Here is a 24168-nt window from a genome sequence, read left to right as displayed (position 1 = left end):
ACACTCGAAAATGGTCGGCTTATTTAAATAAATAAAAAAAAAAAATTAAGTTTGTGTTGCAAGTTTATAAACACGATAGTTGCAAAAATAACAGTAGTCAGGGTTATTTTCTGTGCGCTCCTGTTGCTTAAGAATAAATTCTGTGTAGCACCCAAATAACGCATTTCTCTCGCTTATTTGGCATACACAAATCGTACAAGTCATATCCTTAATATATTTACACAAGTTTTTCTTTATAATTAGGGAATACATTTGCATTCGCAAATATATATGTATATATATATATATATGAAATATAGTTATGATTTATATGGTATATTAAAATATATGTATAGCTTACTCTGCATGCGCATAGCTTGTGAAGCACACAAACTTTCTTGCCTATTTTATTGGATAGCTAAATAAGAGACAGATGTGACCAACTGTATTCAAAATATTCAACATCAAGCTGAGTTGTTGTTGGCTGCCAGGGCTGGGTTATGTAACGTATGCTATCGATTTGTTGTTGATTTGAATAAAGTTTTGGGGAATCGGAGCCAAAATCGGAGTCGGAGCAACTCAAACTGAGACTGAGACTGTGTGTGAATGAATCATTGACTATTTCATCTACTAGTTCCCTCGACTGTGAACTGGCTCAACTTGGCCCCCACCAACGGGTTTCACTTTAGATCACATTTGAACAGCAAGCTTTCGGGTCCACCGCCTGGGCCTAGGCCTGCTCCTGCAGCTGGGCGCGCGCCTGTCGCACGGGCCGGTCGGACCACAGCGAGGCCTGGCCCCCGTTCTGAGCCTGGTAGGAGAGCGGAGGCGGGCCCAGCTGCGCCTGGGGCACCAGCTCCGCCTGCGGATTGAACTGATTGTTGGTGTTGTAGTTGACCAAGATGTCGCTGGCCAGGCTGTGACCAATATTGACGTTACGGTCCGGATAGTACGGCTGTTGCTGCTGTGGCTGGACTTGAATCTGTTGCTGCTGCTGCTGGTGCTGGTGCTTGTTGCTCTGGCGCCAGTGCTTGTGCTGCGGCACGGGCAGCAGGCGGTAGAGGGGCTCCGGTCCGGGGCCGCTCGGATAGCTGGGCACAAAGTACGGCGGATATGGATGCTTCGCGCTGCCATGGCGCAAACGCTTGAACTGTGGCGGAGGCGGCGGCGGGGGCGGAGGAGCGGGACGCTGCCAGTACTGCAGTGGAGCCGGTGAGGGCGGACGCAGCTGGTACTTGGCCGGACGCGGCTGCAGCTGATTGTCCAAGTAGGCTGGCGGCAGGGGCGTGCTGTACACGCCCTGCTGGCTGTCGTAGGGCAAGGGTGACGGCGATGGCGACTGCAGCTGCAGCTGTAGCTGCTGCTTGCCGACTCTCAGCTGACGCTGCCGCTGCAGCAGGAGCGAGTCTGGCAGGTAGGAGGAGTCCTGCTCCTGGCCCGGCTGTGTGGTCGGCTCCAGCTGTAGCTGCAGCTGCTGGTGCTTGCCCACACGCAGCTGACGCTGACGTTGCGGCTGTGGCTGGTAGACGATGGCCTTGAAGGCGTTCTGGTCGTGCTCGTCGACGCTGTAGTTGACCATGGGCAGGAAGGGCTGCCTGTCGAAGTCGGGCGGCTGGAAGCGGGACGTCGCTGGTGCGGCAATGAGGTTGCTTCTGAGCAGCTGGCCGAGCGTCGCATCGTACTCCGAGTGCAGTTGGACGCGTGGCTTGGGCGTAATGCTAACCACGGCCACATCGTTCACGGGACTCGGCGGAGATTTGTAGTGCGGTCGCTTGGGCGGCTTCGTGGCCAGGAAGTCATTGATCACATTCGACTTGAGGGAGGATGGCTGGCGCTTGGCCTCGAAGTACTCATAGTATATGGGGTTCGATTTCGACAACGGCGCCTGCTCGCGATCCCTATCCCGTTCCCGTTCCCGCTCCCTGCCCCGTTCCTCTTTCACCCTCTCATTGGACCGCTCTGTGCTCGGCACAAACACCAGCTGGGCGGGTGGCTGTGGGCGTGGTGTGGTCGGCTGATAGTTGATGGGGTAAATGGGTATGGGCACCGCTACCGGCACCGGCACGCGCTCCACGTACTTGTTCGGCGGCTGCGGCTGCGGCTGCGGCTGCTGCTGCTGCTGCTGCTGCTGTTGAGGCTGTTGCTGGTGGCGTGGTGCGGGCGGCAGATATCCGATGGCATTGTACTTGACCGACAGGCGTGACGGAGCTCGCGTGGTGGTTGTGCTAGTGGTGCTGCTGCTGGTGGTGGTGCTGGTAGTGCTAGGTGTAGTGCTCGTTGTGCTGCTATACGGACGCCGCGTTGTTGTCGAAGTGGTCGTCGTCTCCAAGAGGGTAAAGTGATCTGGCGGCGGAGGTAGCACAATGCCGGGCACCAATGGCCCCGGCGGCACCGGATTCGTGTAGTTGCTTCGGTAGACAAAGCTGTAGGCGGGCGGATAGTAGAGCGAGGGATCGTCTTCGTCAAAGTCGCTGATGTTGGCGTGCAGCGCGCCTGGAGCAGAGACGCTGCCATTCGAATGGAGTCCATTGATGAGCCAGGGCCCGAGCAGCGGACTCCTTAGCACCGCGTTGGGAGTCGGACTGGGATGTGGATGGGACGGCGGTTGCTCGGCCAGCGTCTCGTTGTTATAGAGCAGCCAGGGCGCGTAGGGCGTCGGGTAGACGTAGCTGGGCTCCGGGTCAGCTGTCTTAGGCGACGCATACGCTCCCGGCCGGGCAGCAGAATGCGACCCCTGGCCGTGGGCAGCTCCATGGCCCTGGCCGTAGGCCGCGTGCTGGCCCACAGCGGATAGCGTTGCATTGACAGCTGGCGTATGGAGGCTCTCGATTTGATTATCTCGGATAATTTGCAGTGGCCCATGCGGCTCGAGCTGCACGGGAAATGGAGGCGGCACCACCGGATTCGGCGGCAGTTTGATTTGTCGCGGCGGCGCATCGTAATCATCAATGGCTGGCCACGGCTCGCTGTCGCCGCCATTGAGCTCGGCCTCATTCAGGCCGCCGCCCTTGATCACCAGCAAGTGATCCTCGGCCAGCCAAATGTCCTGCTCGTTGAGTCCGCCAAAGTTGCGCTCGTTGTCCTGTGGCACCTCCGGATTGCGTGCGTAGCTCAGCACGCCCGGACGCTTGGGCACGCGACGAAAGAGCTCCTTCTCAATCAAGCCGTACTTCCCGTCGCGCACCTGATCCGCCAGAGTCTTCTTCGCGTCCTCCTTGCCCTGTTTGCCTTGACCCTTGCCGCTGGCCGTCTCCGCCTCCTTGCCGGAGCCGGCGCTCAAGCGCAGTATGCCATTGTCCCAGTTGTCGAAGTCATCCGGTTCGCTGAGCAGCGCCTCGTCGTCATCGTGCTCCCGCTCTGGCGGCGTCGACGGCGATGGCGACGGCTTAGCCAGACGATAAGTGCTGCTGGCCTTGCGTCGTTTCGTTGAGGCTGTTGTTGTTGATTTTCTCGTGACTGGGCTGGGGGTTGTTGTTGTTGTTGTCGTTGTCGTTGTCGTCGTCGTTGTTGTTGTTGTTGTTGGCGCTGTGGTTGCTATTGCAATGCTCCTGCTGCTGTTGGCACTCACCGCAGACACCTCATAGGTGGAATGGCCCTGCGCATTGTGAATGTGGCCAGCCACCAAGCGCTGGATCATGCGCGGCCTGCGAACGAAGATAAGACACGCAGTTAGACATGGAACCAGATCGAAGACCGTTGCAACTGCCGCCTGAAGCATTAATCAATGGCGGCGCCCCAAATGGGCAGACGCCTAAAAACCAGCGACAGGCCAAGTCTCAGCCAGATATGAGCGCGTGACAGCCAAGAGCTGGCCAATCGAAGACTATTGCCTCAGTAAACTAGTTGAATAGACCTTAACTATATGTTGGCTATCTATGTCTATTCCTTTCAATTCAAATACTCCAAAAGTGTTGTGGCTAGGACTGAGATGAATTTCACCCCTAGACCTCTTGAGATGCGTTTCTTCGGTAAGAATCTTTACATCTATGTGAACTATGTAAACTAAACTGAATAGACAACTGAATTTATGTATTGCTTTGAATTGGAAGTGAGGATCGAACAGGTCTTGATTTACTTTTAATAATTGTAAGTAAGGATCGAATAGGTCTTGATTTACTTTGAATAATTGGAAGTCAGGATCGAATAGGTCTTGATTTACTTTGAATAAACTGACTGGAGACGTACAGACGGTCTAAGTTGGTATGGCTATAAATATACTTCAGTTTTCGCCTAGGTAGCCCAACTACTTTTAGTATGCAAAGTGAGTATAAAGAGATATATTTATATAATTTTAAGAAATGAAAATAGGCGATGACAAATCGATATTCCGCATTGAGTGGTAACAGATAAATATAATAATAAACTTGAACAGATTTACATTCGCTTCTCTTACGAACCAAAAATAGTATATCAGTCTGTAATTGGGTTAAGAGTACACTATCTAGCTCAAGAGGTATTTTTCGGCGTCATGTGTATATTTCAAAGTTCTAAAACTATGAAAAATTATAATTCGAATCAATACGCTTATAAAAAGCTATTGAATATACCCTGTAAGTCTCTCACTTTGCTTTAGCCCCTAGGGTCCATCTATTTATACAGGCATCAATGCTTCAATAAAGCTTAAATACAATATATACATATGTACATACATACGTCGATTCATACATACATGTATATATATTGTTTTTCGTGCTTCTTGAGTAGACAAGTTAATATGCCCTCTATTACAAATATACAAATGCAGGGTATTCAGGCTCTGTCTAAATTTGTGTCCCATTTAAAAATAGCTTCTCAATTCAACCTTATCGTGTCCCGAGTGCGTGGATCAACTCGTGCTCGTGTCACGTGCTCATCTGCATATTCAAGCCCAAGTCCCGCATAAAAACAAAGATCAAGCAAAAGTGGAACTCACGTTTTGTTGGGATTGGAGCCGCTGCGCGAGGCAGCGCCTGGCCTGGAGGACAGCGACGAGAGCGTCTGATGCGACTGAGGCCAGCCGCCGGCGCTGCTCGGGCTGAATGACTCCGATGCGCTGGGCGTTGGCGTGTCACGTGGCTGGCGGGCGGCTCTGGCGCTGCTGCGGCTGCGACCACGCCCATTGCTGTCAGCTGAGGCTGGGGCCATCGTCGTCGTCGATGTTGTTGCTGTCGTTGTTGTTGTTGCTGTGGCACGACGTCGCTGCTGGCGCACCGTTGCTGGCGGCAGAGGCGTGGTGCTGGCGGCGCTGCCACCGCGACGCCCATGCCCACTGTCGATGGGCAGCGTCGTGGGCGGACGCCGTAGGCGCGGCGCTCGCAGCGTTGGCGCCTGCGTGCTGGTCGTCGAGGAGGCGCTCGCATAGCTGGTCGCGCCTCTGCCGCGCGGCACAACGGGGCGCGTTGCCGCATCACCGTCCGCTGCCACGGCGACTGCAGCTGCTGCCGCTGCTGCCACAGCCAGCAGAGCTATCACTATCAAGTGCAAGGTTAAAGATGTCATCTGTGAAGAGAAGCGAAGCGAACAGCAGAGAAAATGCATGAGTATTGGTGGTTACATGGGCTAACGGTACGTCGCAGCTGCGCAGGCGCCGTTACGTTTTCGCGATTCGTTTTCGATTCGATTCGTTTTCAATTATGCAATTGCGCTGATGAAAACGATGTCGTGGTAGTCGACAGCGCAATACCCTATAGTTTCGGCTAAGTGTGCTCTAGGCTAGCTATGGAACGAGGCTACGAGAGGAGATATTTGGAATGACACGAATTCATTTGTGGGATAAAAGTGCTGGATAAAAATAAAAATAAAGAGAACGTAAAGTAAATAACAAATATCAGTCAATCATATTTCGGATGAAAATGTACAGTAGCAAAAGGCATTTAGCTATGTATATAGAATTTTTTCCGTTTACATGGCAAATTGATATAAATATATACATATATAAATTATTTATTTATTTATTTATTTATTGTTATCAAGAATTAATTCTAAATAACAATTTGTTAAGCCAGAGCGACAAAGGCCTTCAGGCATACATATATAAATAATCATTATATATACATAGCTAAATAACATTTCATTCTGGAATATGTCTCATGAGAACAGATTACTTAAGCTATTAATATATGCTTTTCGAATATTGAATATGTACTTAAATATCTTTTACTTCTTTAATATATATATATTTGTTAATATTTTTATTGTTAAGCCACTACGAGTATTAATGTGGGGATAATTTTCAATTTAAATTAAAAGCTAATTACACAATTAATTTACAAAAGTCTTAAGTCAATATTAATTTGAGAGCAATTTCGAGTTTCAGATTAATTCCCTAATTTTAGCTTGTATAAAATTCACTTAAATTAAATTTAGTTATTCATGCATTTAACAAATTAACTGATTAAATAATGTACATATGTATACTTGTACCATATAATAAAAAACAAGTAAGAAAGCTCTAGTCGAGACTGCTCGACTACGAGATCCCCTGAACCCTACAAGCAACTGATATTTCAAAAATAATTAGCAAACACACACGCACACACACACACACACACACACGCATACATACAAATACACGCACACACACACACGCATACAAACAAACACACGCATACACACACTCACATATACAGGCGATTGCGCTTGGGTTGCGCTGCAGTGTTGGCAATATAATGAAAACTTATTTAATAATTTAATTTCTAGACGTACGATCGTAATAAAACTTTCAGAACGTAATCATAATGTTAAAATGTATGTGTATACCGAAGCTCAAGTCTCTAGTATTTGATATACGACTTTTACAAAGATGAGGGTGAGGGGGTGGATTTAGGTGTGGGGGGTAAATTTTAACAAAAACCGAAATTGTATAAAATTCATCTTAATATACATTTTAAATTTGGAGACTCTAACTTGAAAGATGTAGGAGATATAATTAATTAAGTGATCATCGATAAGGTTTTTTATCGATAAAAAAGTATCGGAATGAGTTATCGTTTTTTAGTGATAAACTCGATCTGCGCGTGATATATACGGACATTTAAAAAAAAAGTTGAAGTCTCTAGCTCTTATATCTTCTGAAATCGACGCGTTCATACATACGGACGGACGGACGGACGGACGGACGGACGGACGGACGGACGGACGGACGGACGGACGGACAGACAGACGGACAGGGCCAAATCGACTCAGCTTGTCGTCCTGATCAAGAATATATATACTTTGTGGGGTCTGCCACGCCTCCTTCTGCCTGTTACATACTTTTAACAAAACCATTATACCCTGATTTCCCATTTTCAATGGGTTCAGGGTATAAAAACAAGTAAGAAAGCTCTAGTCGAGACTGCTCGACTACGAGATCCCCTGAACCCTTCGAGCAACTGATATTTCAATAATAATTCGCACATACACACGCACACACACACGCATATACAGGCGATTGCGCTTGGGTTGCGCTGCCGTGTTGGCGATATTATGAGAACTTATTTGTTGAATAATTTAATTTCTAGACGTACGATCGTAATGAAACTTTCAGAACGTAATCATAATGCTAAAATGTATGTGTATACCGAATCACAAGTCTCTAGTATTTGATATACGACTTTTACAAAAATGAGGGTGAGGGGGTGGATTTAGGGGTGGGGGGTAAATTTTAACAAAAACTGAAATTGTATAAAATACATTTTTATATACATTTTAAATTTGGAGACTCTAGCTTGAAAGATGTAGGAGATATAATTTTTTAAGTGATCTTCGATAAGGTTTTTTATCGATAAAAAAGTATCGGAATGAGTTATCGTTTTTTAGTGATAAACTCGATCTGCGCGCTGTATTTACGGACATTTTAAAAAAAAGTTGAAGTCTCTAGCTCTTATATCTTCTGAAATCGACGCGTTCATACATACGGACGGACGGACGGACGGACGGACGGACAGGGCCAAATCGACTCAGCTTGTCGCCCTGATCAAGAATATATATACTTTGTGGGGTCTGCCACGCCTCCTTCTGCCTGTTACATACTTTTAACAAAACCATTATACCCTGATTTCCCATTCTCAATGGGTTCAGGGTATAAAAAACAATCGAAATATATAAATTGAAAGCATTTAAAATAAATAATTAATATATATATACTTATATAAAATTTAATAATCATTATTCAATCTAAAATCTATATAATATCTATAGCATAAGTCGTAATATGCCCCTTCTATGGCTGCTTCAGTACAGGGTATAACGTCGTTCAGGTTCGTTAAGCTTGCAATGCTTGTTCAGCGTCAGCTCGGCTCAATTCTTTTCATTTCATTTCATTTGACTTCCTTTCATGTCATTCCGATTCCATTCCGTTTCGTTTCATGCGGCTTTACCTGCCGCCACAGCCTGCGCATCTTTGATTCCGATGCGCTCAAGTGCATCTGGCAATGCATTTGCCATCGTCTGTGTCTTTTTTTCCCAGTTATTTATTGTTATTGTTGTTTTTACAGCTGCTGCTGTTGCTGTTATTGTTGCTGTCGCTGTTAGCTTTGCGCACGCGCCAAGTTTCAATTGCCATTTGTAGCTGTTGCTGTTGCTGTTGCTGTTGCTTCGCTCATGTTAATTAGCTTCGCTCAATTGATAAATGGGCAAATGCGCGGCTTTTGGGCTTTTGTGGCTCGGCTCGTCGTCTGCGATGATTTGTGGGCGCGCGCGAGTCTCGAGCTGGCTCTGGGCCCGCTCTGCACACCGGCCGCTGGGGGACTTCAAAGAGCGCCCAGTTATGTGATTACTCATTGCAATTGAAACGGTAGACGGTGTACGCTCATCAATTCGAGACACATTTCGGTATTTATTTTCACTATGTTTACAGCAATATGTGCGATGGCTTGTTTACAGTTTCACTTAACATTGATGGGATTAAGTAATTTGCGGCTGTAAATTATTGGATACCCGACTCAATTTTGAGGGTTTACTAAGCGCTTTCAAATCTGATTGGTTTCGGTTAGCTTTAAGTGAGTTTAAAGCTCGAGTGTGTCAGCAATAAGAGGAAGATAATAACATATGTAGAAAAGTAAATGACAGATCAGATAAGTTTGCTTATCTTTTTCGCTCAACAGCAAATCTTAAGTTTCGTATCACAGATAAAATATTTAAAAAATTGAGCTAAAATTTCTGATCAAGAGTAGTTGATATCAAGGAATAGTTTGACTGTAATTTGAACCATTACAGAATGAAGCCAAAGAATAATAGAGATTTACATACATACAGTAGACATTAATTAAATAGGCTTAGAGCATAGCGAGGCGAAATTCGGTCTTATCTATTTCCCCTTTGCATGCAGAGCGCGATCCCTGCTTCTAGAAATTGCTCTCTATCCCGATCTTTTTATTTGCTCGAATTCCACTACACTAGACTATAAAATTGTCATCCGCTCTATTTTATTTTAACTATATTGCAACACCCGCTCCTACTTGTATGCGGATTATATCGTGTTCTGCGCTTTTGTCACATAAGACATCATTCAGTCGCACATCATCGTACCCTAACAAAGGACAAGGATGGTGTATAGCCCTCAAACAAGGGCTGTGCAAATGAGAAATACCTGCCCTTAGCTCTCCCTGAGTAGTGCGCCTATTTCTAACCAAGTACGGGCGGTTTACTTAGTTAGTTAATGGTGAACAAGCGTTGTATACTTAATGCAATGCTTAGACTGAGCAATAAGCCAACAATATACCAGGTGATATTCAAGCCCGTATAGACCTATGGGCTATAACTCTGGGTAGAGGCCAATGATACCAATATCCTAATTATGCAACGTATTCTAAGGAAAACAGCTAGAATTATCACAAAGACACTGTTCTATGATAGATAGGCTCCTCTACTGCGTAGTTACCCAGCTGATTGGGGAAAGGTTACCTAGCGAGGCTGAACGTTGACGTCAGCCCAACAGCCGTAAATATGATACAACGATGCCGTTCTCTGGATCTGTCCGCATTAGAATTTTCCCACTTCCTCCTCTTACTCCATAAATAGTTGGTCATTTCAGGTTAAATTCAGTTACATTTATAGCAAATTGTTGATCTGCTCCTAAGCATACATATAAACACCTGTATATAAGTATGATAAAACACATAGCTATATATATATGTATATATAGGTCTATTGAAATGTAGTTTCAGTCCATTGAGGACTTGCCAAATAACATGTCCAGCAATTTCACTGCAATTGCAGTTGAAGTTGATTTACTGGCCGAAGCCCGTTGGCCAAGTTAACAATTCAATGCGAATTCCGAGCATTGCGAATGCCTTTATGCGCAGAACAATCAAATTATCAGACTTACAAAAAAGTAAAAAAAAAGAGGAAAAAAAGAAATAATACGAAAAACATAACAAAAAAACAAAATTTGAAAAAATGTTTAAAAATGAATTGGGTCCAATTTAATCTATGACACCATCGCCCCGAACTGCTTTCAAATAAACTAATTAAATTGAGGTAAAGCAACAAAATAACACAAGAAAAAACAACAACAATAACAACAACAACAGCAACGACAGCAGCAGCAGCAGCAGCAAAAATAAGGCGCAGGCAGTCAGCGGCTGCAAAAACAGGCGACTGCAAAGAATTATTTATTGCCAATAGACGAGGCGTCGCTGTCGCAGTCGCAGTTGCAGTTGCAGTCGACGTCGGCGTCGCTACGTTGCCTTTCATTCAAAATGCAAACGCGCTAGGCTTGGCCTGGAACGTGGAACATATGGAACGTGAAACGTGGAACGTGCGCGGCTGGCTCTATGACGAATCTGAGCGCGACTGCGCAGCCACTACAAACACCGTTAGGCAGCGACAGCGGCAGCGGCGGCGCGAGCGCGCGCACGCGAACAGTTTTCATGTCGAACGATACCCTCTGCTAATCGCATGCCAATCGCTGGGTATACTGGCACTATAGTTTTGTTGAATGTACATTTATGTGTGTATATATATATTTATATATTTATATATGTATGTATATATGTATATGTATGTATATGAATAAACTGTTTGATTTCATAAAATATTATTATATGTTAAATAATTTGAAAAGAAGTTTTATGTATTATTTTGTATGTATTATTTTGAAGATGTATTGTACAATACCCAAAGAATCCACACATATACACATATACACATACATACATATATCATATTTGACAATATATGTATATTAAAGAAAAATAAAAACAAAACCTGAATCTATCGAATGTGGATAACTTTGTAGGGTTGCTAGATGGCGGATAATATATCTTTTTTTCACATTTTTGTTTATAATTTATTACAGGGTATTAGCCAGTCACTCAGTCGTGTTTCAATCAGCTTTGTTACTATTTTACTGCCTTATATTTTCGAGTTAAGTTTTGTTAGATATATATAAACATTTTTTCTTTGGTTTTTGGTTTTTGTTTTACTTTTGATTGCCAAACAACAATTTGGTTGCTGTTGTTGTTGTTGTTGTTGTCGCTGGTTCTACGTGAAGAAAAACAAAAATAGCGCACTGGACAGGCGCTGCGGCTGCCGCTGCCGCTGGCGCTGGCGGAGGCGCATTCCGCTGCCCCGAATCCAGTTACGAATCACGTTCCATTTGATTGTTTCAGTCTTTCGGCTTTGCCTTTTTGGCTTTTATAGCATAATTTTTGTTATTGTTGTTACTTTTTCTATTTGGCTGCACTTTGCAGTAATATGTTTTGTTTTTTCTTTTTTTTTCTATTTATTATACTTTTTGGGCTCGGCAATTGCGCCCACAGTGCGACGGCGATGCCGGCGCCTGCACTCGGACACACACCGAATCGAAAAGTAAAGCCCAAAAACAACTCGAAAACTTCAAGACTTCAACCTGTCGCTTAAAGTTGGCCAATTAGACACGTTCGCAGCGCGTATGAGTCAACAATCAGCGGCAGCAAGAGCAACAACAGCAACAACAACAACAACAAATTGACAACAAAAGTAAAATGTTATTTATGATTTTTGATTTCAATTTGTTGTCCTTGATTTGGGTTTGGCTTTTATTTTCGATTTCGTTAATGATTTGGGCGGCTCTTGGAGGCCAAGCCAGGCGCATGATGGAGCTCTTGTGGGGGCGTGAGTGGGCCAGGGAGAGGGGAAACGCCTAGAAGTTGCCTATTTCGCGTTTCACAGCACTGGAGAAATAGAGGCAACGTTGCTTAGCTAATGTTTCACAACACTTTAACTAACTTAAAAATATAAATATATATGTATGTACATATGTATATCTTTTTTTTCTAAACACGATTGAATTATTTACCACTCGTTTTCATCTAGAATCATTTCAGAACTCTGCAACACTTTTTCACAATTCCGGTAAGGGCGCACGTTCAAGCGCATTGAAACACCGATTGACACTGAGACCTGTTGCGTTACTCGCGCTGCTTTTCGTATTTCCCATCCGAAAGAAAACTCATTTCAACATTATTGTAAATTTTTTTCGTTATTATTATTTTGGGGGAAAGCCAATGTACGCTCTGCTCTAATTAATGTAAACCGTTCGCATTAGCACAACAATTGATATCGAAAGTTCGCCGCTTTTCACATTATTCGCAGGAAGTTGGCTCCGAATTCGGGGAACTCCCGCCCCCGTTCCCCCCAAAAAAAAGTCTAACTAAATTAATGAATGCGATATTTAAATTGAAGCTCACGCATTTTATTGTATTTCATAATTGGAGCAGCCCACGCCGAAAGAAAACAGAAATCACAATACAAAAGCCCATTCAGATATCGGATGTGGTGCCCGATATGGAAAGTTTGGTCGGACTATAGACAAAACATGATTCCAACTGCCGAATAATTGCCAAAGCGCTGTTTACATAAGCCAACAAAAGCTGGGAAGCCTAGCTACAAATTAGCCTAATTTGGAGATTAATTATGCCTCACACCCCAAAGAACAGCCCCAACTGGCCAGAACTTTGCTAATGGACATGGTCGACTGCCAGATACTCATTCATTGCACAATATGAGCGAGTTGGTTGATCTGAGATTATTATATGGAGTTGAAAAGGCAGATATTATTACTTTATTTTACATATTTATTAGAACCTTAGGTTGATTTATAGAAAAATGCAATGATAACACTCGTAGAGCTGTTCAAGTTACAGTTCTTGATTTACTACTCCCCAATGATTGCAGCCATACATATGTAAGTCTTCCATTTACTATAATCTTATGTAAAGAGCTAACATTTCCAAACCAATATACTCTTTGCTCTTCGTGAGCGAGTATTTTACGCCAAGAGTCAACAAGAGTCAACATTTTGCAGTGATGCAATGAGCAAATGCTATTCGAAACAGGCGCTAATATATGTATGTTTATATTTGTATTACTCAAGATGCAGATCAGTAATACTAGATGCATACATACATATATACATTGTATACGTATATAGGAATGATCTCTCTTCAATATTCTTTCGAGTTCAGCTACAATTGCAGTTAACTCGTTATAGGAGAATCCGATCTATCTTTAATGAGCACAGCTCCAGTTCCCCAACTTCTTAAGACAATTGCGAAGCAGTGTGGCTGTCAGCGTTGCCACATAGCTGCAATTCGATAGCATTTGCCTTAACACTTGATCGAGCTGCTGAGCGTAACTTATGGCCCATAAGCAACAAATAATAAAGAGCTGCCAAGCAGAAAACAATGAAAACTGAAAAGCAAAACTAATGTGCTAATGCCGAAGACCGAATGCTCTCTCTCACTCTCTCTCTTTCTCTTGAATAGATAATGTAAGTATATACATTGTACATACATCACATATATTATATTGGAGTTGCTGTATCACAAAAACCCTACCCGAAAGATTTCTCAGGATAATCTAATCACTATCACTCAGCAACAGCCGGAACTAACTTCAGCAGTTGTCTCTTTTTATCGATTTCTCGCCTCTATTCCAGTACGAACTGGCTAGTGAAAAACTCAGTGCTGAAGAAACTCCTAAATTCCTTCATCTGGCTATCAACAATACAAGGCTAAGACTAAGACTGAAAATACTACATCCTCTGGATCTCTGGGGAGCCAAATAGTATTCAAATACAATAAGTAATAGGAGCTCAGGATTAGTAATAAATAATCAAATAATAAAACTAACCCACTCCGTAGTTGAGGTTTAGAGCTAGACAATTAGTTGAAACAGTGATTTAAGACACTTTTCTACTCATTTCATAATATCATTGAATATTATATAGCTACATATATCACTATATATACACTATATACTCATTTCTTAATATCATTGAATATCATATAACTATATTACTAAATATATGCAATTTCAATTTCAATAATCATATTTTGATCAAAGACTTATCGTCACTAGGCGACTCTAGGTTAGGGTATTTCGTGTAAAGAAAAAGTAAGTCACTTGGCTATCGATATGCCAACATCAGCAGCATTGCGCCAAAAGGCGTCGCTGTGGGGGCGACAAACCCCCTGCCAGCGCGAGTTCCAGCCGGCCCTCTCCCCCACTCCGCCACACCCCCCCTGCTGCTGGCCGCCCCCACACAACTGCCGGTGTCCCAGTGCTGAGGTTGAGACACGCGGCGCAGGTTTCGTTGGTCTTCGGTTTGCATATTTGCCGCCAAAGCGCCAAACGAATTTTCTGTTAAATATTTGTAGTTGCTCTCGTTGTTGTTGTTGTTGTTGGTTGTTGTTGCTGGTTGTTGCCAGCCGCAACGCGCAATGGTCTGGAATTTTAAATAAATGCGATTTAGTTGTGCAACATTTTTACTTTACTTTTTCTCCTCATGCCCGCAAAACAACAGCAGCGCAGCATTAGCGGCGACGGTGGTGCCGGTGGTGCTAGTGGTGCTAGTGGTGCTAGGGGCTCGCTGTACGAACACCACCACATGCCCCTCAAATTTATGGCAAATAATTTTAGAAATATAGCAACAACAGCCAGCAACAAAGAATGCAAACAGCTTTAATTGTGTATGGAAGAAACTTGAGATAAGTATGATACAAAGTACGAATTCAGAAAGTACATATAAATAAAACTAAATTAGAATTTATAAAACATCGAACTCCATAAAATATCAAATTGTGAAAATCGAAGCTTGAGTCCTCAAATGTTTTTCATAAGTTCACAATAAATTATGCGACATAAAGGTATATTATATTATATAAAACATTTTTAAAATCCCACATCTGTAAAATCACAATGTGAAATATTAAATATATAGTAATAATAATACATAAATATATAATAATATATGCAACATTTCAATATTCTACCTCTAAAATTGTACAAGATATAATTTTTGTATTGGTTTCTTATACGGTTTATAATCAATGAAAGTTATTTGGAAACAAACTCAATGTGCGCGGATACCCAGAGAACTACAGAAACCCCTATCTTAGTCACTGACTCTTATTATTTGCACTTTTCGAGATCGACGCGTTCATATGGCCATATGTACAAACAGACATGGCTAAGGCGACTCAATTGATAGCTCTGATCAGGAATATTTATACATTATAAGATCTGACACGCCTCCTTTTTGCTGTATCTTTCATTTTCATTTTCTGAGCTTCACAATCGTACATATTTTCTCATGAAATGATAAAAGAGCATATTGCGAAAGGCTTTATCTGATATCATTTAAATTATCTGAATTGATCTGCTGCTGAATATGTATTGCTTCTTCTTCTATTCATCCCATCTATCCTCTGTTCCGTTTGAACCATCTGTGTTCAAGCTAGATACAAATATTGTTTTGTTTCATCATTTAATACAATTTTAAGAAACCCCCAATTAAGCCCACTAGGGCGTGTCGCATTACCCATCAATGGGTAGCAACTTCAACCGTTTTCCCATACAATATTTGACAGCTCAACAGCTTGATTCTATATAAATGTATGCTCTACTTATAGGTGGAATTCATAGAGTCAACCCGAAATTTTCCACAGCATTTCAGTCGAAATCTATTTAGCGGCTAACTCGCTGTCGAGCTACTCTAGAGGCAAGGGCCTTCTCATCCGAATCGACCACAAACAGGTATTATGAAATCAGCGAAGATCGACTGCGATGTTCTAGAATAAATAAATGGCTAAATCTGATATTTGTTACTGTTAAGGTACAGAACTGTATATGGAATGTATATGAACTGCTTATATAGAGCCCTTAGCAACTGTAGTTAATCAAAGCAGACAAACTTGTTTTACTTCGCTCAACAAATCATGAAGAACTATCAACAAAATTCAGCCTTTTCTTTGGAGGTTTTTTTTTAGCAATTGTATTAAAGCTTTGATACGTTTTTGTTTAATATTTTATTTGTTTGGAATGCTACAGGAATCTACATATACTGAAATAATCGTTGTTCCGCAGAGCGGTATTTAAAGATATCTTGTAAGAGTAACTGTCGAATTCTTCTTCTTGCACATGAACGTCCATTTTCTCAAGAATAATTATCTCTATTGTCTCTCAGTTTGGAGGAGAGGTTAAAATTGCTTTACTTATTGTTTTCGATGCTTGATTATATTGTGAGTGTGACAATTAGATTGTCCATTTTGAACTTTCAGGATTGAGTATGTCTATGTCTGTCTGACTGTCTGTCTGTATTGATATTTATATGAAATTGAAGTATGCCCACATCTGACAGTGCCGAATTTTCGTGATTCACACGATCCAAAGTCAATTAAAACAATCTTAAATAAGCTTTACAGTATACTGATTCGTAAATCCGTCTGCATGGAATATCTCATTAAAAAAATTCTTACAGAGAGAGCTTTAAGAGATCTATTGTGGTAGCATTATCTGGATATCCACATAAACTCGAGTCGGTATATAAAAGCTAGTTGCTTATGATTGTCTAGCTAGGATTATTGTTTGTCATATATATGCCTTAGTTTCGTTTACTTTACACACACACACACACACACATGCATACAAATCATATATTATACAAACGTATATATATGTATATGTTTTTTTTTTTATAATTTTTAATTTTTATTCTGTGTTCGATTGGTCTGACGTGAAAGCGAGAGTGTGGCTATTGCAGTTGCTGTTGTTGCTGTTGCTGCTGTTGCTGCTGTTGTTGTTGCTGCTGTTGTTGTTGTTGTTGTTGCCGTTGTCCCAGTTACGCGCCAAGCATAACTTTAGCCAGCTACAGCCGACACGAAGAGCGCAGCCAACAGCAAAATATTTACAAAATATTCATTGATTTCAAGCCTAGTTTTTGTTGTTTATTTTATTTTTATTTATTTTTTTTTATTTTCTGTTGGTGTTGTTTGTTATTCGCTGTGTTGTGGTTTTTCATTTTAGATCATTTCTTTGCTGTGTGTTGTAATGGAGCCGCATAGATTAATCAATGCCGTTATATAATGCAACAAAGAGAGCCAAATGTGATGTATGTACTTTTGTTCATGGGCTTTGATCAGCCAGCCACGGCTGGAAATGGACATCGATTGAGGCAGATGCAAGTCCTCGACTCCTGCTCACATTGCGACGGCCTGGCTGTCCGGCTGTCTGGCGCTGGGCTCCAATGGATCATTCCACGCGTCGCATGCGTAATTTGGTTTGGCATTTTCTTATTACGTACACGCCGCATGCTCCGCGGTGCTGCCCAACAATTATGTGGGCCGAATCTGTGTCAGTCAAACGGCCGACAATTTCCGCTAGTCAAAACCGAGTGCTCAAATCGATTGCTCACAACAACAGCAGCAACAGCAACAACAATAAAGCGCGCGCAAAGCGAGCAATAAAAAATCACTTGATTTGCATTTATAGCCAACAGCCAGAGTTTTGTGGAGTTGCTCTAAAAAACTGGGCGTGGGAACATGCAGATCCCATGCCAGCCATGAATCCGGAGCACCAGCAACAGGCAGGAGACGGGAGACGGGAGACGGGAGACGGAAGACGGGAGGCACTGAGCACCACTGGGCAGGGCTCGTTGGCAACAACTTTATTATGCAAAGTGAAGCGATTTTGATGACCGTTCGGGGGCGTTCGCCTTCCATCATGATTTGCCTTTAATGACAAAGTATTTAGCTGCCCGGCCTCAACTAGTTCAGCAAAAGGGCGACAGCAGCAGGAGTTGCTGCCAGCACACCTAAATATCCAACTAAATACCCAATGGACACGGATTAGCAACGTGAACTGCTGTGCGCTTTGACAGAGAATTGTTTCGATTTTAGTTTTAATTTCAATTTCAATTTCAATTTGAATTTCAGTTTCATTTGGCTTTAATTAACACGACATGCGGCCAAAATACTTGGCAGCTAACTAGACAGATGCTGCGAGCAGCTCGTGTTGGCAAACGATGCGAAGAAGTATGAAATAGTGCAGAGTGTGTGTGCCAGAGGCGGAAGTGCCTGACTAGAACATACCCTAAGCGGATTAAAAATTGGGTAAATGGACGAGGCTATATAAAAACCAAATTCAATTATTTCATATACCTAGTATAGGAAAATCTGAATGTATGTATGTACATGTATAGAAATTGAGCTAAAGTTGTATATATTTTAAATGGAAAGAATCTTGATAAATCGTACTTGAATCGATCGATGATCGATGATGATCGATGCCTTTATCGTGCAGCTTATAAAGACGATTCCATAGTCCGTTTAGGTTCAGGGATCGACAATAAGCCGACTTACGTATATTTATTCATTTATTTATTTAAAGATATTGACAAAACTAGAGTCAACTAAAATAGATTTATTTATTTGTTTATTTATTATTTAAAAAACAAAAAATTTATAGTATTTGATCAAAATAATATTGAGCTATATTTTAAAAGACATTAAAGATTTATAGCAAATTGTAGAGATTTTTGGAGTTTTAGAGTAGATTAGCAGAAGCTCAACCATGTAATCTAACGAAGCCCGTTTCGTTCCCTTCATTGATGAGAGGAGCTGAGTAAATTAGCCCTATCCGTCCGTCGGTCTGTCTGTCCGTTAGAATGTTTAAGCCCGTCTATCTCGGAATCCAGAAAAGCTAGAGACTTCATATTTGTTGTAGATTCATAAGAGATATTTATTCTTGATCAGAATGACTACCTGAGTTGATCTATCTGAGTTGATCTGTCTATGTGCTGCTTGTATGTATGCATAAAAGAAATTAAAATATAGAATGTAAGGGATTTTGTAGTACAAATAAATATCTCAACAAGTCTAACTTTTTGACAGTATATTTAATGCACCTAAAACACTTGATATGATGGAGCTACTCGATGATTGTTTAAAATTCAGACGTAGTACATCAAAATCTTTTATTATGAGCCGACTTATTATCGAATACATTTCTCTAGATATGCTTATATACTTATATACTTTGCCTTAACACAGTTAGCCAAATTTTGACTTCGTGTGATGAAATCAAGAATCTGTTGCCCAGATTGTCTCACTTGATGATTGATTTGAGGAATTATGCAAATTGGGCTTAGCCATATTCCATATTCAAGTTAAAACTCTCAACAAAAATATATCGAATAGCTTAAGTTTCTGTAGCTGTCAAATCACTCAGAAGTGTGCGCTTGAAATTTGAGTTAATCTAGCTTTTATTCGGCTAAATGGCGCAGCACTGCTCTATTGCCGAATGCTCCGACTGTTCAGGCTACTCTGGCCGACTGTGGCTCTGGCTGTGGCTTTGCCTTGGCGTTGGGTCTGGCCAATGGATTGCATGTTGGTCAGGCAGCTTGATTGACACCTTTTAACTACCGTGGCGCAATTGGAGCCGACGACTTTTGCGACTCTTGTGTTAAGTTATTCACGGTGGCAGCAACCGAACCCCGTGACATATTTGCGAGCAAAACAAGACAAAGCAAAGCCAAGAGAGATCTTTCGCAATGTTACTGCGGCTCCAGTCGATTCCGCTGCGTGGCCAGGATTCCCGAATGCCGCCATTGCGAGCTCAATTTCAATTTCAATGTCTTGCAATGGTTGAAATTGAATTTCGGCACTGATCGCATCAATAATTATGATTCAACGTGTGGGGTAGAGATAGGGGAGCCTAGCTCCAAATTGCAGAGCTTACATAACAGACGCCCTCCTCCTCCCCGTCGCACTTTCGCCCAGGGCGATGTCGATGTCTCGATTGGCAGCTGCCACGCCCAGCGAGCGTTACCAGTTACCGAGTCCAACCAGTCCGCAGCCGTTCGCGTGGCCCGGCCCGAGTCCCGCTGTGCGCCGATTGCAGCAGCTCGCTTGAAAGATATTTGCACGTCGCATATTTAGTTAGCATAATTTGCTCTCTAATTATCACTGATAGTTTAAGAATGTGACTGGTTCGCAGCAGCGACTGCCTTTGTTGTTGTTGTTGTTGTTCGTCATTGTCAACACTGTTTTTATTTTTTTCTTTATTATCTCATTTTTAGATTGGCACATTGCATATTATTTATAAGCGCAACTGGCCAAGTCCCAGCCAATCAGGCAGCAGCCAGCTCCAATTACACCCACCGAGCGGTGGCGCCGCCTGGCGGCCGAGCCCCGCACTAACAGTCTGCACTGTCACTAATTAACGGTTGCGCTCAAACATCGCCTGTTGTCACATGCTAAACGAGTCTATATGGAGCGATCGATCCATGCATTATGGCCCATATATCATGTCAGCGTTCGGTCTCAGCCAGCTTTTCAAATCTAGCATAAGATCGACTTCTACACAGACTATCAATTAGCTAGTCTACAAGATCTTTATTGCTCCATGTCTTCATTAAAATATGGCTTATTTGTTTAGGAATGCGATTTGCATCCGAGCCTCAACTGCCCGCTATTAACCAAAGTACAAATTGTCATTCTGGGAATCGTGGAATCATCAGTGCCAAGCATAAGTTTACTCTGATCTATATGATCTATATGCAATATATATTCATTGCGAAATTCAATGAGAATTTCGAAAGAAATATATGTATTTTTTAATGATATCTTATTAGGTTATGTGTGATGAATTCGTACTTCAAGCATTTCTCAGTGAAGCATTAATATTCATATTCCATTTATCTATAAGATATTGCTTATACGATATTAAATTGAACTATTAAAGGAACAATCTATTCGGAATACTTTTATGAAGTCAACTCCGTGTTCCATGTCTACTGATATATGGTCTATGAGATTGGATAACAGATGAATGCCCAGCGTAAATGACCTATTTATGGTATTTAGCTCGGAAACTATGGATTTCATATCATTCTACCAATTACTATTCCATATATATGGATATATGTATTTACTATACTATATACATTCGAGTCTCGATAATTTGTAGTCCGCTAAATCTAAAATAGCTATATCAAAAAATTCTTTCCCCTTGAAAAACATTCGTTTTCGATAATTCTCGATAGTTTGAATTTCTGTGTAAATGAAAAACTGATCCCATTGCCTTTTCGTGACTCGAATGTACTATATACTATTATTACTCTAAGTATTGAACTCTCTCACTTAACGATATATAGAAAAGTCTCTCCCCCAGCAATGTCATTTACCATTTGTCAACTTTAGCTGAATCTCCACATACATAGATTATCTGTTCAATTCGATCAGCTAAATGGATACGTCATAAGATTTCGAATTCGGATTTCGGATGGCAAATGCATTTCCGTTCCACTTGGCTCCAAATGGGCTCGACTTACCTTTGGATCTTAAGATATCACAGAATGGTTGTTTAGCATTTGCTGAAACGGCAACACTTGTTTGTGATCTTGTTGTTGTTGTTGTTATAGTTGTAGCTGTTATTGTTGTTGCAAATACTAGCAACAATTTGTTAGGTGATTTTCTCGCCTCTTCTCAGGTTTTGTCTTCAATGTGCTTTTGTTCGTTCTAATTGCTTCTGGCTATAGACAGATTCGCGTCGGTTGTCGCTCTTGCTGCAGTTGTTGCGGTTGTTGTTGTTTCCCTTGGGTAAATTAGATGAATTTCAGGCAGCCTCTTAGACGCTTTTCAATGCAGCTGTCACTCTTGGCCAACACTTGTTGCTGCTGTTGCTCTACATATTGCATAGGCAGCGGCAACAACAACAGCATGACGCAGCCCAACGTCAATCGGGGGCACTGCACAGTAAAAGAGATGGCAAAGAAAACAGAGATTATAATATGAGATTCAAGGAAATATATGGAAAATGGTAAATTATATATATATGCATAGCATTTGAGACAGGGAAAAGGATCGTTTATGAGCTAATGGAGGTCTAGAACCACTCGGTAATTCAGATCTTTTGGTTATATGACATCATGTAAGAAGTTCATACAATTTTCAGACCATTTCCAGTTTATTAAAAATATATATTTGATATACTTATGTAATTTGAAAATACAAATGTGTAATCCTTCCTTTAAATAGTGCGCAAATAGATTTCATGGATGGCAAATACAGAAATAGTTATATGTGTATTTTGATATGTTGTAAGTATATAGAAATCGGTTGGACGGAACAGCCGAACGGTGAACGCAATTAGCGAGTAGAACAGCGAAACGTAATGAAGCGGCGCGAAGGTTTTTATGGCCAATTACTGCTGGACTGGTTGAGGTCCGGGCAGCCCCAGCAGCAGCAGCAGCTCGATGCCATTGAAATGGAACGTAGAGCCGCGTAAAGAAAAAGCCAACAATTATATTAGCTGAAAATGTTGAAATGGAATTGCTTAAAGTGCGTAATTAGCATTTTAATGAGTGCTTAATTAAGAGATTTATAAACGGTAGCAGACAACTCCCAGGCCACGTCGAGCCGCACCAGCCGCGCCTGGCAAGCCTATCAAGGCTGATTCGGGTCTAGGTCTGGGCAATGGCATTGCAATCGGTTCTACCTCATTGTAAGCGTCAGCGTCATCGAGTGGCAGAGGCAGAGGTAGAGGTAGAGGTGATAGAGGCAGAGGTAGAGGCCGAGAGACATCGTCATGCAGTTGCAGGCGAAAGGCGGAAATTGTTCGACTCAATGAGCGCACGCTTCAGGAATTAACCAAAAATTGCAAAATCTGTAAGGGGGGCGGAGGGAGGGAGAGTAGAGTAGGGGCTAAGTCTACCCATTTCCACATACTCCACTGGATCATCCCGAGCAGCTGCTGGGGAGAGTGTGTGACAATGCATTTGGATATGTGAATTTGTGGATATTTTGGCTTTTTTGATAGTTTCTCGATTCAAGCGAAGCTCGCACAGTTGGCCAACACTTGACGCCCAGTTAATTGCTTGCAACACACACTGCCACACACACTGCTACACACACACACACGCACACACTGAAATGGCCTACACATTTTTCTAGCTGTTTGCTTGCTCAGTACATCAAAATTACATTAGTTAGGCGCTAAGTCAACTGAACAGATACTGGTATATACATATATACACATATATATATATATATGTGTGTCTATATATGTATGGACTGTGATGTACTACTCGCCAGCTCAGCCGACCCATATTTATATGTCTGCTCGCATCGGGTTTCGGTGTCGATGTGTTAATTAGTTTACTTTTCCTTGCCTCACTCTGCGCTCTTCTCTCCCCACTCTTCACTTGTCGCTCCTCTCTCTATTCGCGCCACTCTTTGGCAACTGTTTTCTTAATGATCGCAATTGCTTTCCGAGCTGAGAGCGCATGGGAATGTTTACACCTGGCGCGTTTCCTCAACCACGACCTTATCCACGGCAGTTTAAATACGATCCATGATTATGGCATTTTAAGCACTTGGCATTAGTTTCTTAGTTTGTCATGCTAATTGGCTGTAATCTAAGACGTCTTGGGGATAAAACAATGATGGATTGGCAATAAAAGTAAATATCAAATAAAAGAGAAGAAAACAAATTCTTATTTCATATTTATATATTATGTTCTATGTGAGCTTGATCATCATGAAGATATTACATACAACTCCTACATATTATAATAGCTACGCTCTTGTCAATTCACGTGTTCTTCTTTCGTAGAGGGTTGCAGTTCCTTTCAGCTTTTCTATGTCCATTCACGACAAAAAAGAGCGCTACTTGCCTTCTCATTCGCTTTCAGCAACAGCTGGTAGCAAGTTCAGCATCCGATATTTCTGTCTCTCTCAGACACAGAAGGGCGCTGCCAACTTGAGTAACAATCTCAACACTATTCAAATAATAAGGCTCTTTTACTGATATCATACACATACATATGTCTATATGCTGTAATATACATATATGTTGCATGTGTAATAGAAGATAATTTTAATAACACATGCTCTGAGCTAAAGCATAAGTAAACAATATATGTAGTTCTATCAAGAATCACCTCGTCATTGAATTTTCCTGATA

General features: G+C 42.0%; 1 protein-coding gene across 2 annotated transcripts in view; it reads right to left on the bottom strand.

The window, feature by feature from the left end:
- Positions 1-336: 336 nt before the first annotated feature.
- LOC108657396 (uncharacterized) overlaps positions 337-24168 on the bottom strand; it is a 58355-nt gene continuing 34523 nt past the window's right edge. For both annotated transcript variants that reach the window (XM_089264352.1, XM_089264351.1), the window contains exons 2-4: positions 21536-21952; positions 4892-5457; positions 337-3623 (exon numbers count right to left, since the gene is read on the bottom strand). In XM_089264352.1, coding sequence (XP_089120478.1) covers positions 710-3623; positions 4892-5457 — 3480 coding nt within the window. In that variant the 5' untranslated portion in view covers positions 21536-21952 and the 3' untranslated portion in view covers positions 337-709. The remainder of the gene's footprint in view (positions 3624-4891; positions 5458-21535; positions 21953-24168) is intronic.

This window comes from Drosophila navojoa, chromosome X (genome assembly GCF_054131105.1).
Source record: "Drosophila navojoa isolate 15081-1374.11 chromosome X, UAZ_NAV_1.0, whole genome shotgun sequence".
Lineage (NCBI taxonomy): Eukaryota > Metazoa > Arthropoda > Insecta > Diptera > Drosophilidae > Drosophila > Drosophila navojoa.
Note: the sequence above shows the minus strand (reverse complement) of the source record. Positions and strands in the feature narration are given on the sequence as shown.